Source organism: Hylobates moloch, unplaced genomic scaffold, assembly GCF_009828535.3.
Source record: "Hylobates moloch isolate HMO894 unplaced genomic scaffold, HMol_V3 SCAFFOLD_4, whole genome shotgun sequence".
In the NCBI taxonomy this organism is placed as follows: Eukaryota; Metazoa; Chordata; class Mammalia; order Primates; family Hylobatidae; genus Hylobates; species Hylobates moloch.
The window spans coordinates 19814588-19828456 of NW_026652279.1; the positions used below are offsets into that span (position 1 = coordinate 19814588).

The window sequence follows — 13869 nt, forward strand, 5'->3', positions numbered from 1 at the left end:
CAGCAATGACAAGTAGACTTGAACCTGGAATTTTTAGTTTTCTAAGATGAAATCTTAATATCGCATTTTTGTTCTTTCCCAACAGAGTCAGTTGAATTTGCAACAGATGGAAATATTTCCAGCAAAAGAAAAGGGTGCTGTTCCAAGGGTCATCCTGGCGAAATGTGGCCTTCATCCCACGGAGTAGCCACAGAGTGATCTAGCACATAGAACAAAACTCTGCAGGGTAGTTTTTCTTCACTGGGATCCTAACCTGTTTAGAAATGAAAGTGGCCGGGCGCAGTGGCTCACGCCTGTAATCCTAACACTTTGGGAGGCCAAGGCAGGTGGATCACAAAGTCAGGAGATCGAGACCATCCTGGCTGACACAAAATTAACAAAAAATTAGCCGGGTGTGGTGGCAGTCGCCTGTATTTCCAGCTACTCAGGAGGCTAAGCAGGAGAATCGCTCGAACCTGGGAGGTGGAGGTTGCAGTGAGCCGAGATCGTGCCACTGCACTCCAGCCTGGGCAACAGAGTGAGACTCCATCTCAAAAAAAAAAAAAAAAAGAAAAGAAAAATGAAAGTTGTCTGTGCTGAATTCCTAACTAGTTTCAAAACTTTATAATGCATAGGCCAGGCGCAGTGGCTCACGCCTATAATCCCGGCACTTTGGGAAGCGAAGGCGGGCGGATCACAAGGTCAGGAGTTCGAGACCAGCCTGACCAACATGCTGAAACCCCATCTCTACTAAAAACAAAAAAAAATTTAGCTAGGCGTGGTGGCACACGCCTGTAATACCTGCTACTCAGGAGGCTGAGGCAGGAGAATCGCTTGAACCCGGGAGGCGGAGGTTGCAGTGAGCAGAGATCAAGCCACTGTACTCCACCCTGAGTGACAGAGGGAGACCCCATCTCAAAAAATAAAATAAACTTTAGAATGCATAAAGATCAAGAGATGCTTGCTCAAATGCTGTTTCCTGAGTCCTGATAATTAGAATCCAGTAGGTCTGGGAGGGACTCAAGAATCTACCTGTTAACAAGCACCCTTAGCTAAGGTGATAGAGGTTGAGTATCCCTTATCTAAAATGCTTGAGACTGGAGATGTTTCAGACTTTGGATTTTCTGGGGGGTGGAGGTGGATTTTGGAATATTTGCATATGTATAATGAGATATCCTGGGGATGACACCCAAGTCAAAACATGAAAATCATTAATGTTTCATATATACCTTACACATATAGCCTGAAGGTGATTTATACAATATTTTAAATAATTTTGTGCATGAAACAAAGTTTATACTTTGAACCATCAAGCACAGCTGTCACTATCTCATGTTGGCACTCAAAAAGTTGTGGATTTTGGAACGTTTCAGATTTTGGATTTTTGGATTAGGGATGCTCACCTGTTTCAGCCAGGGGATTTCTTGACACACTTTGAGAAATAATTATTTTAGGTGTAGTTTGACTTACCTTTTCTACTGAGTTGCTTTCTATGAAATGTTTATTTTGAGATTATATCTACTGCCTGACTTGGTCCAGCTCCTAGGATTGTTCACAGATGCCCTGGAAAAATAAAAATAAAAACCAAAAAACTACATTTAGCATCAGTGGAATTTTCCTAGCTCCACCCACCCTCTAGCTTCCTGCTTTATGCGTGTTACCTTTTTTTGACCTTTCCCTTGGAATCCGGATTTTGTTCTGTACTTGCTCCTGTGGGCTTGATATTTGGGCATCTGCCTCACTTCCTTGAGTTAACCATCACCTGGGATTCTGGCTTACTTTTCTCTGCTCAGCCCCAGAAAACCTCAGCCCAGCCCCATCCATTCAGATTCTCTTGCCCAGCCTGGCTTCCAGCAGCCTGAGTAGTATCCTGCTCGCCTGGGAGGGAAGTTCAGGAAAATGTGGAAGGGGGCCAAATTAATTAAAAGAAAAAAAAAATAGAGATCATTGATGTTCCAATACAGCAAATAAATTAAGTGACACCTGGCTGCAGAGAGGTGCTTTATTACTCTTTTTCTTAGAGGGTTTTTTTTTTTCAGTCAAAAAATATTTTGTTTCCATTACAGATGTGGTCATTTTTATTCTGCAACCTAGGAAAATAATATTAAATAATATTTTCTAATAGAAAATTCTGTGATTCTATGCATCTCTTTCGGTAATCCAAAAATTTCAGATTAGCCCGGACACTGTGTTTTACTTCTGGGACACTTGTTTTTGGCCATGAAATCTGTGCTTTTTTTCTGATAATCCAAAGATTTCCCACTCCTTGTTGAAGCATGAAAGCAGATTTTTTCAGCCTAGTCTTCTCCCTTCCCTTTATGAAGATGAGTTTATGCATCCTAATTCAAGACAATTACTGTGGTATGGAACTTTACAGAACACTGGTAGTCTGATAGAAGTTAGCCTAGTGACTGATTGGCAGGTACCTAGTTACCAAGGAGAAACGAACTCAGGAAATCATGACATCATGATGTAACAGTATTGGCGCCTGCACTAGATCCTCTAAGCTGTGTGTCAGATCAATGATCTGGAATCCACAAGACTGTAGGTGAGCTGTTGGCAATCTTACTGCTCACTCCCTCATTCCTCCTCTTAACATGATTTTTAGGAATTCCTAGAACGGTGGAAAATCATTGCCTTCCCCTCCTCTAATAATGTGAGCCCATGCCCCTAATTTCTCCAAGGCAGATGAGGCCCTGGGGCGACTCTGACCCTTTTGGGGACCCAAGTGTAAAAACATTAATCCCAACATCCTGTCACTTAAGTAAGAAGACATTCATTTCTTATAAATAAATGGTAGTGGTTACAGTATAAATGCTGTGTATAGAAATGAAGACCAACTATAACTATAGGTCAGTGGACTATTGTGATCTCTAAGGATGCCTGCTCTTTGTCAATTCAGTGTAGTGCTTGTTGGGGCGGTGGGGTGGTGTCTCACAATTCGCTTCTGGATTTCAACTACAAGTGTTCTAAGAAAGGGTTAGTTTATATGTCAGTCCTAGGCCGTGACACATTCATGTGAGTCAGTTTTATAACTTTCTGTTCCTGGATGCTTCCCTTTCAACTATTAGTCCAGGCAGGCATGTGCTAAAATTACCTCTCTAAATGTTATCAAGCAAAGATTTGTTGGTTAGACTTTGCCCCCCCAAAAATGAGTCTAGGAGTGGATCTAAAACCAGTGTTGGCTGATGTTCTGTTCTTAGGAAATGGAGAGCTAGGAATAGAAGGATCTGTGTTAGTAGTTCTCAAACTTCAGTGTGCAAAAGAATCACCCAGAGAGCTAGGTTAAAGGGCAGATTAATGGACCCCAGATTCTTCTGGTGTAGTCAGTCTGGACTGAGATTTGATAAAACAAGCATGGCATGATAATAATGCAGGTGGTCTACAGTCTAACTCTGAGACATATTGTATTATTAAATCTTGTCCTCTGTCATTTGCTGTGATGCTCTTTACCTCTTTAGACTGAAAATCACAGCCACTCTTCTGGTTACATAGAACAACTTACTGTGATGAAAAAAAAAAAAAAAAAGGATGAACTTTATCTTCTAGGCTTTGAAAACAGTAAATGCAGTCTTTTGTATGTGCCTTCAAGACACTTGAAAGTCACTTTGTGGCTACCATATAGAGATAGAACAAACTTAGGGATGCCTCTCCCCCTGTTTCATCGCAGAACGCCTTTCTCAGGACTCTTTGTCTCACTCAGGCACCTCAAGGTTTTGGTGAAATAAAGCAACTCTTTTTTCTCAAAAACATTGTTAACCCTGGTCCAAAGGTTTAAAAGCTAGGATATCTGGGGTTTTTTTAATACCTTGATAGCTAAACTTTCTAAAATTTCTCCCTTCATCTTTGTGAGCCCAAATAGCTCATGCACAAAAGCCTGTGGATTTCCTTCGATGAGAACTGAAATACTATTCCCTTTATGCTAATATTAATTTTCAGGCAGTGAGCTTGGTTAACTATGAGAAAATAAAAACTTTAGATAGAATGCATTATTTATAGTGAATGCAAAGCATCATTATTATCAATTCTTGTTACAAAATACACAGAAAAAATATCTTTTTGTTATTTAAATATGGCATGGCTACGTTGAGAAATACTACAGATGTTAATCCACAGCCTCTCAGCTGCATCCTGAGTAATCATTATTACGTTTTATTCTTATTTGGAATTACTAGTAATAGACTATATTTCTGTATGAAATTCAAATCAGGGAACACCAATGAATTGAGATGATTGATATTGTATATACACACACATAATTTTAGAATTAGGGACAACAATGGAAATATTTCTCTCTTAGAGAAAATCCACCAAACTTGCTGTTTTATTGGTGATCTTGACGAATAACGTTTTTCATTTACCTAGATGTGCCAAAAATCACTTAATTCTTTACCATTGAAATGAACTACCATTTGACCAGTACCTAAATTTGTTTTGAAAATATCTTTGTAATTGTTAAAAATCTGAAATTGAAATGTAAATATCTGGATTTTGAAATATCCAACTTTAAACACAAATTTTTTTTTAAAGTGCATGTTTGTGGGTTTTTTTTGTGTGTGTGTGTGACAGAGTCTCGCAGTGTCGCCTGGGCTGGAGTGCAGTGGTGTGATCTCGGTTCACTGGAACCTCCGCCACCCAGGTTCAAGAGATTCTCTTGCCTCAGCCTCCCGAGTGGCTGGGGTTACAGGCACACACCACCACGCCCGGCTAGTTTTTTTGTAAGGAGAGACAGTGGTAGTGGTGATATAATTCATGACATCTTTGAATGCAAATTAAATGTGTAGGTATATATGTGTTTATGGGAAAATATTCCTGGCTGTTTTCCCATTCTTTGTTTTTGTGTTGTTTTGTTTTGTTTTGAGATAGCGTCTTGGTCTGTTATCCAAGCTGGAGTGTGGTGGCAATGATCATGGCTCACTGCAGCCTTGATCCCCCGAGATCAGGCCGTCCTCCCACCTCCGTTTCCTGAGTAGCTGGGACTACAGGCGCATGCCACCATGCCCACCTGATTTTTTAATTTTTGGTAGAGATAGGGTCTCCCTATGTTGCTCAGGTTTGTCTTGAACCCCTAGGCTCAAGCAATCCTCCACACCTCAGCCTCCCAGAGTGCTGGGATTGCAGGCTTGAGCCACCATGCCCAGCCTGTTTTCCCATTTTTAACTGATAAAGAATCACTGGCCTAGTCTAATCTTACTGATTTATAGATGAAACACTTGAGGTATGTAGCGACTAGGTGGTTTTCCTGAGGTCCTGGAGTTAGTATTTGACCCAAGGCATTGAAACTCAGTCCATGGTCTTTCTGAATCCTCACCCATCTCTTTCTCACAGCAAGATCATGGGCCGTCCTCAGTCCCCAATAATAAGATAGAATTCTGTTTGGTCATTTTGTCTTCTTAACTTTTCTTCTATTTCAACCTTAGCATGAAGTGTTTTTTCTTTTCTTTTTTTTTTTGTCTGAGTTAAATGTTAAATGCCTTAGAAATTACCTTGCCAGGCTTCACCTAGATCCCCAAACCAACTTTATTCTTTTTTCTCAGTACTGATGCACCTGAATGAATTCAGTCTCATGCTATCTCCTATCAACAAAAGGCTGGTTGTGAAGTTTTTCCAGGATAGCAGTTGGAATTCTTGCCCTTCAAAATAATCACATATAAGGGGACTGCCAGCTGCAGGGTGATGTTTAATGTAACTTTACATCATAGCCTCTGGTGATTCTATCTTAAAACTCATCAGGCAGTGCCTAAATAAGCTAATTGAATACATTAAAAATTGAAAAAAAAATACTTTGAAGTAAAGCAGATTCTTTTTGATCACTGTGTATTATATATACCACTGTACTTGGTACTACAAGAGATATAAAAATAGGAAAGATACAGTCATGCTTTCAAAAAGCTTATAATCCAAACAAGGGAAAATATAGTATACTCTGTATTAAATGCACTTAGTAGAAAAAGGTAAGTGTCTTGGGAAATATAGTTTTAAAATTATATTAAAGAAAAAGGTTGAGGGTCTAGCAGAGTTTTCTAGGAAAAAGAATTTGAGCTTGATTTTGAAAAATGAAAATCACTTTCAGGGGCATAAGTGGTGAGATGCATTTTGAACAATATTTATTATGTGCATAGTCTAGAAGCATATGTACTCTACACTGCCACTTAAGGTATGGTTTGTGGATCATTCCAGTCTTTGAATTTTGTTACTGCTCCGTGACAAAATAAGTCTTATGCATCCAGTTTCTCTTATTGAGAGAAAGCACTTAGCAATGCATGGCTATTTAACATGGCTTCACCATCCAAGCACGTAATCAGTGGACTCAAATCATTGCACCTGTTATAGACCAGTTTGGGTGTTACTGAGTCATGTGTGTACCAGCTATGTGACATTTATGCAAGGTAGACCATATATGGCTTCACAAGACGTTGGGAAAACAAAGAACCTAGTCCTTCACTGCAGATAATGTGAGAATAAAGACTGTTGGTCGTTCTTTATTTGCCTACATAGTCATTTTGAGAAACTGTTGTTTATATTAGCAATACGGAGCTGTTACTCATTATTGACTTATTTACAGTATCGTCCTTGCTTCTTTATAATTTTATCATCTCATTACAGCACAGAGAAAAATGTTAGCTTTATGACACTAGACAGCCATCCACAATGACAGTAGCACAAAAGGGATACAGGAAGCACAAAGTAAAGGGGTAGGGTAAAGACAAGCAGAACAATACATAGAGGAGAGAAAGGGAGACGTCAAGCAGCCTGTGCCTGGAAGTTGTTAGTAAAGTTAGTGACCAGTGTGAAATAAAAGAGCTCATATTTTCACTTAATCATAATCCACAGAAGATTAACCTTCAATGGGGAATTTTCTTCCAGAAGCTGAAACACAGGCTGTTGTGCCTTACTATTTTTTGTTAATTTATTTCTATTATTTTCCTTATGTTGTTGTTTCCTGTTGTTGTTCCTGTTTGGAAGGGATTCTTCATTTTGGACATTTTCTCTTCTCATTTCAGATGATTCCACACTGCATGGCCCGATTTTTATTCAAGAACCAAGTCCTGTAATGTTCCCTTTGGATTCTGAGGAGAAAAAAGTGAAGCTCAATTGTGAAGTTAAAGGAAATCCAAAACCTCATATCAGGTTCGTTGATTTAAAAGCATGTGTTTCCATGCATATAGTTTCTGTTATTAAAATCAACAAATACTTATACAATGCCGGTTACATAAAGAGCATTTATTTATTTATTTATTTAATGTATTTTTTTTTTTGAGACCGAGTTTTGCCCTTGTTGCCCAGGCTGGAGTGCAATGGTGCGATCTCAGCTCACCACAACCTCCGCCTCCCAGGTTGAAACGATTCTCCTGCCTCAGCCACCCGAGTAGCTGGAATTACAGGCATGCACCACCATGCCCTGCTAATTTTGTATTTTTAGTAAAGACGGGGTTTCTCTATGTTGGTCAGGCTGGTCTTGAAATTCCAACCTCAGGTGATCCACCTGCCTCAGCCTCCCAAAGTGCTGGGATTACAGGCGTGAGCCACCACGCCTGGCCCAAGAGCTTTTATTTATTTATTTGTTTATTTATTTATTTAGAGATGGAGTCTCGCTCTGTCAGGAGTGCAGTGTGCAACCACTGCCCACTGCAACCTCCGCCTCCCGGGTTCAAGTGATTCTCCTGCCTCAGCCTCCTGAGTAGCTGGGATTACAGATGTGCGCCACCATGACCAGCTAATTTTTGTATTTTTAGCAGAGACAGGGTTTCACTATGTCGCCATGTTGACCAGGCTGGTCTCGAATTCCTGACCTCAAGAGATCTGCTAGCCTTGGCCTCCCAAAGTGCTGAGATTACAAGCATTAGCCACCGCGCCCGGCCATATTTTTATTTTTTGAGATAGGGTCTCGCTCTGTCACCCAGGCTGAAGTGCATTGGCTCAATCTCGGCTCACTGCAACCTCCCCCTCCCGGGTTCAAGGGACTCTCGAACCTCAGCCTCCTGAGTAGCTGGGATTATAGATTTGCAGCACCACGCCCAGCTAATTTTGGTATTTTCAGTAGAGATGGAGTTTCACCATGTTGGCCAAACTGGTCTTGAATTCCTGACCTCAAGTGATCTGCCCGCCTCGGCCTCCCAAAGTGCTGGGATTACAGGCACCACGCCCAGCCCTTAAAGAGCTTTTAGACAGGCATCATATGTTATCCTGAAAGTCCAAGGAGATGATTGTTTCCTGAAAAGCTAAGTATCCAACCTCTGTTTTTCGTAGTGCTGGGAATTAAATATCCTGATTGACTTTCTCTTTGAAAACATTAACAATGCCTAACCACATATATTTAACTAAAAAAACACATTTTAAACTATATCAGTAAACTGGCAGGAAAGTAAGAAATGTCAGAAGTCTAAAAGTAAGTGGGTTTGGAACCCAAAGAAGTAAGCTGAACAATAAAGGCAGTTTTCATGTTAATAAACTACAAGTATGAATTGAGCTTTGGTTTTCATGGCTTCAGAGGAACAGAGGTCACAAGACAAAGCCTAGACAACCCACAGGAGAATCCAACATGAGAACATCTCCCAAAATAAACCTGGGATACAAGGGCTACATTTTTAGAGTAAATGTGAATAAGAAATAAGCTTGACTTCCAAAGAGACTGTAAAGCACAGGTAATTGTGTATTTCAAGCATCAAAGCTTAGTGATTCTAGTAGCAGATGAAGTGCAACTGAAAAGAATTCGTAAACTGCAAGATAGGTCTGAAGAAATCCTCCGGAGGCAGCAGAAAGAGACAAAGGGAAGCAAAATACTTTAAAAAGAAAGAGAGAAAAAATGTCTAATCAGGTAACAGACCTGCACATTGTGCACATGTACCCTAAAACCTAAAGTATAATAACAATAAAAAAAAAGACCAACCATAAAAAAAAAGAAACAACAAGAAAGACTGAGGCAGAAGCAATATTTAAAGAGAAGGCTAAGAATTTTCCAAACTAATTAAAACTTTCAAGCTGTAGATATAGGAAGCCCAGTGCACTTCAAGCAGTGCAAATAAAAATGAAGCCACATCTAAAATAGTGAAATAGCAGAACACCGAGTCAAACAGATGATCAAAAAAGTAGCCAAAGTTGTAATACAGATAACATTCAAGGAGATCACAAACTGGCAGCTGACTTCTCAATAGCAACAAAAAATCAGGAGACAAGATAAAATCTTCAGATTAGTGAGAGAAACTGTCGAATGTATGGATAGCCTAAATACTTTTTTGAAAGGAAAACAAAATAACTACATTTTTAGGCAGACAGCAACCAAAGTCTGACTAAAGGAAATTCTAAAAGACATGCTTGGGGCAGAATAAAAATGATTCCACATAGAAGAGCTGAGCTACAAGAATAAATAAGTAAAGCAAATGGTAAATGTTAGTAATTCCACAAAAAAATTTATTGCACAGAACAATAAAAATAATAAAATGAATACTGTCTTGTGAAGATAAAAAGAAGAAAAGTTAAAATTCATGACAACATTAGAAACAAATTTTTAAAAGATGTACTAGACAATGGATTGTCTATATGGTTAAAGAAATAGAATTGGAACCCTACTGCACAGCATACCCAAAAATCAATTCCAAGTGTATAGAAGACCTAAATGGGAAATTTGCAATACTTTTAAAAGCAAACAGGTATACATATTTATTACTTTGGGGAAGGAAGAGATTTTCTAAATATGACAGAAAAAATACAACTTATAAAAGAAAATAACTGTATTAATATTGAAAACTTATGTTCAATAGAATATACTGAAATAAACACAATTGCAAGCTGTAAACTTGAAGAAGATTTTTAAGTATATTTGTCACGGGTAAGGGATTCATATCCAGACTATTTAAAGAATTTCCACAAACAGAATGTAAAAAACAACCCAGTGGAAACATTAGCTAAACACTTGAACAAGTATTTCTGAGAAAATGAAAACCAAAAATTCAGTAAACATAAAAAGATTGTCAATATCATTAGTGAACAGAAATATATAATTAAAACTACAACGACATACTCTTTCAAAACTACCAGATTGACAAATTTAGAAAACTGACAATCTGTTGGTGAAGATGCAGAGCAAACAGAACCCTTGATGAACACTTCTGGTAGCAATGTAAATTGGTAAAAGCCATTGGGAAAAAAAAAAAAAAAAACACTCCCTAGTAAAGCTAAAGGTGCACATACTGTATGATCCAGTGTATATAATTATGTTCTTAGTATATTCACAAATACACATAACCTGGTATGTTCGTACAAGGTAACCTCATACAGTAGTAAAAATGAATGAATGACAACTGCAAGAAATGGGTAGATCTCAAAACATAATTTTGAGTAAACCAGTTCACAGCCAAATACATAGTATGTAATTTCATATTCATAAAATTTGAAAGTGGTTGAGATGGAGTGGTTGTTCAAGGTATAGAGGAAGTAATAGAGGAAGCAAAACTTTATCTCTCCTCTCAGGATTTTTCAGCTGAGCCTGAGAATTAAATTAACATAAAGCAGATCAAAAGGAGAAAAACATATTTATTTAATACAAGTTTTACATGGCAAGGAAGCCTTCATAAGAAAATGAAAACCCAGAGACGCAGTTATCATTGCACATTAATTTACTGAATTGGACAAAGAGTAGTAAATTGTGAAAAAGTAACTAAGTTATGTGGGGAGTTAGAAGAAAATATTTTAACAAGGTCTGGACAGAGTTTTCTCTGTCTCAACTTCCTGTCCTTGATGAAAAGAACATTACTTTCCTTCTAATACAGAAAGGACATCTTTGGCATGGGGATTTCATCCTTTGCTTTTTAGAAAAAGAATGAAGGTGAAAGTGGTCGTCTTGTACCTGCTGTTTTCCAAGTACCTTTAACTCAAAATAGTCAATATAGGCTGGGCACAGTAGATCGTGCCTGTAATCCCAGCACTTTGGGAGGCTGGGGCAGGAGGATGGCTTGAGGCCAGGAGTTTGAGACCAACCTGGGCAACAGAGGAAGACCCCCATCTCTACAAAAATAATTTAAAAATTAGTTGGCCATGGGGGTGCACACCTGTAGTCCCAGCTACTCAGGAGGCGGAGGTAGGAAGATCGCTTGAGTCTAGGAGTTCTAGGCTGCAGTGAGCTATGATTGCACCACTATATTCCATCATGGGTGACAGAGCAAGAACCAGTCTCTAAATAAATGAATAAATTAATTAAAGTCAATATGCCAGAGCAGCATATTTTTGGGTGGCATGCTCTGAACTCCTCCAAAGGATAACATATATGATAAAATTATAAAGAATATCACAGGAATGAAAAAGCCAAAACTAAAGGTTATAATTAACCATTTAGAAGGAGTGGTATAATCAAAGTAGATACAGCAGACTTCTAAAGTGATAATATCCCTTTTAAACACAGATCTTCTTTGGCTTATGATTTTTATAACTTACATACATCTTATAAATATTATGCCTCTATTCAAATTTGATAATTAAAAACTTTAACAGCTAATATCTAATGTTATGTAAAAAACAAAGAAATATGTATGTCATAGTTTAGGAGAGATCGGAGTCATCAGGTAGGGTTCTCAGAAGAAATGGGATTTGAACTGAGATAAGTAATTTTCAAATAGGCAGAGGGTAAAGGACATTCTATTCAAGTTAAAGGATGGCAGTATTAGTATAGTGGATATTATTTTAGAATTTACTTTACGTGTTCATTTATCCATTTGTTCATTTATCAAACATATTCATTATTCATCCTTCAGACCTCACCAGTGTTTTTCAAACTGAATTCCAGGGCATATGGAATTGGCTTAAAGATTACCAGAGAAAGAAAATAACAGAATTTTCACCCAAGATTCAGCCTTTGCAGCTGTACTTTGTACTGACCCATGTATTAGGATTCTGAAAAATACATCATCTAGACAAAGTATTTAAACCACTCTGTTAAGCAGCTGCAATGCACCAGGCAGCATGCAAGGTCTGAGTATTCAAAGATTAATCAACTCTACCACATGTTTACTAGTACTGTTATTTTGAGGACTGTCCAGATGTGGATGTAGTTGGAGTAGAATGATGTAAATACCAGTAAAGGATGACCAAGTTCTAGGTATTCTGGAGGAAAGAAAGTCTGATTCAGGATGGTGAGGGTAGATGTCACTGAAGGCTTCACAGAAAAGGAGATCTTTTAATATATTTGGAGGGTGAATGGTTCTTTCATCACATGAATAAGGAAAAGAAATGCATTCCAGAAAGTAAGAAAACAACAACTCTCTAATGGACGATATAATTAGGGTGAACATGTAATTTATCATCTAAGGTCACTTTTTAAAGCAGAAGGCTGCTGTTCATAATTATTCTAGGACAGCAAGTGTAAACCGAGGACTCGTCTTGGGCAAGCCAGAATGAATAGTTATTCTCCCTAGAATATATTAAACCCAAGGCTAAATCAAAGATTTTTAAATACTTTATGTAGTAAAGACTGCAGGAAGCAAAGGCTCTTTGATACATAAATGATGAGTTAACTGGTCCTTGTTTTCCTTACATAGCCAAGTGTAAGTTCAGATGTTAGCCATAAATGAAAACAAATTTTGCATCAGAATTTGGCAAGTTGCTGCTTTGTTTTTCCCCAAACTGTGACCTTTAATTAACATTGCTTTTGTAACATTGTGTTTCTAGATATAGGAGTTTGCCTTGTTATTTAAAACAAGCAGTGAAACAGAAACCTATTATGTTTTTAGATTGTCAGGAAACACTGAGAATAAAACTTTTTAATCAAATGCACTAGCAATTTATTGCAGTGTACTTCTTGCCTTTATACCTTTGGCAGTTTCTCTGTAACATAATAGCAGTCTGGTACCTGGGAGCTAAAAAATTCCTCTTGTTGAAAGAAAGAGCAAGAAAAAGAATGGAGAGATCAGGTATTTTCAGACACCTTTCTGCCTGAACTTTTTCAGTCTTCAGGCTAACTTTGACAGGGAAGAACAAGTAGGAGAAATTCCAGAGTGAGTCTCCATGTCTCCATGGGGATCTTCAGCACTAGGTTCTCCCCTCAGACACCGCAACTGACCTCTCTTCTTTGTGTTTATTCCCTCAACTGAGCCTTCTCTTTTCATTGTTTCCTGCCCCTCAATTTTGAAAGGATTGACCCAGACCCAGAAAAATTTAAGAAGTTTTAACTTGTGCCAACTTCCCTTGTATTAAACTTCCCTAAGGACATATGACATTACTTAATGCACTCTGCGTCCCTTTCCAGATAGAAGAAATGTTCACTCACTTGGTCGGAGTGCTTTTGCTGAGGTTTGTATTCAACTGAGTTTGCAGAAAACAAATTCCAAGTCATAAATGCCCTGACCTTCCCTTAGTGCCAAGTTGAAACCATCAACAAAGAAAGAGGATTTTGCTACAGCGAATCCTATAGATACCCTCCCAGCAAAGCCACAACATTTTACCCTCCAGAGTGTCACAGCATCGGTGTTTGGTTGTGCACAACCCCACTCTCTGGAGAGAGTGGAGTTGTAGTTCCTCAAATGATTCAGAAATCAGCTTATGAGACTCACAAATTTCTCTTGTCCCTTGGGATAATCTCTCCTGGCTCCAAATGAGCATTGCCTCTGTATTACCAACACTTAAAAGATTCCTCAAACATTGAAAGTAAATTGTGAAATTTTCAAGCGTGTTTCATTATACAATCAGATGAGGAATTCAGTGCAATCCACATTCAGTTGGAATGAACAGTGACTGCATTGCAATAAAACTTGGTATAGTGCTTTGTAATAGAGACTCAACTGCATTTCAGAGAAAGCACTTTATTTTCTGAATAATCCCTTTTCCTTTGCTATTTTATGTAAAAGCAGGCAATAAAGTAGATTAATGGACTTTCTGCACAGCATTTTAGTTAAGATGACT

The 13869-nt window shown here is 38.3% G+C and overlaps 1 protein-coding gene across 5 annotated transcripts in view; it reads left to right on the top strand.

Moving 5' to 3' along the window:
- The window catches only part of CNTN4 (contactin 4), a 991759-nt gene that overhangs the window by 646831 nt on the left and 331059 nt on the right, over positions 1-13869 (top strand). For all 5 annotated transcript variants that reach the window (XM_032149528.2, XM_058437175.1, XM_032149525.2 and 2 more), the window contains one exon: positions 6984-7110. In XM_032149528.2, the coding sequence (XP_032005419.1) occupies positions 6984-7110 (127 nt within the window). The remainder of the gene's footprint in view (positions 1-6983; positions 7111-13869) is intronic.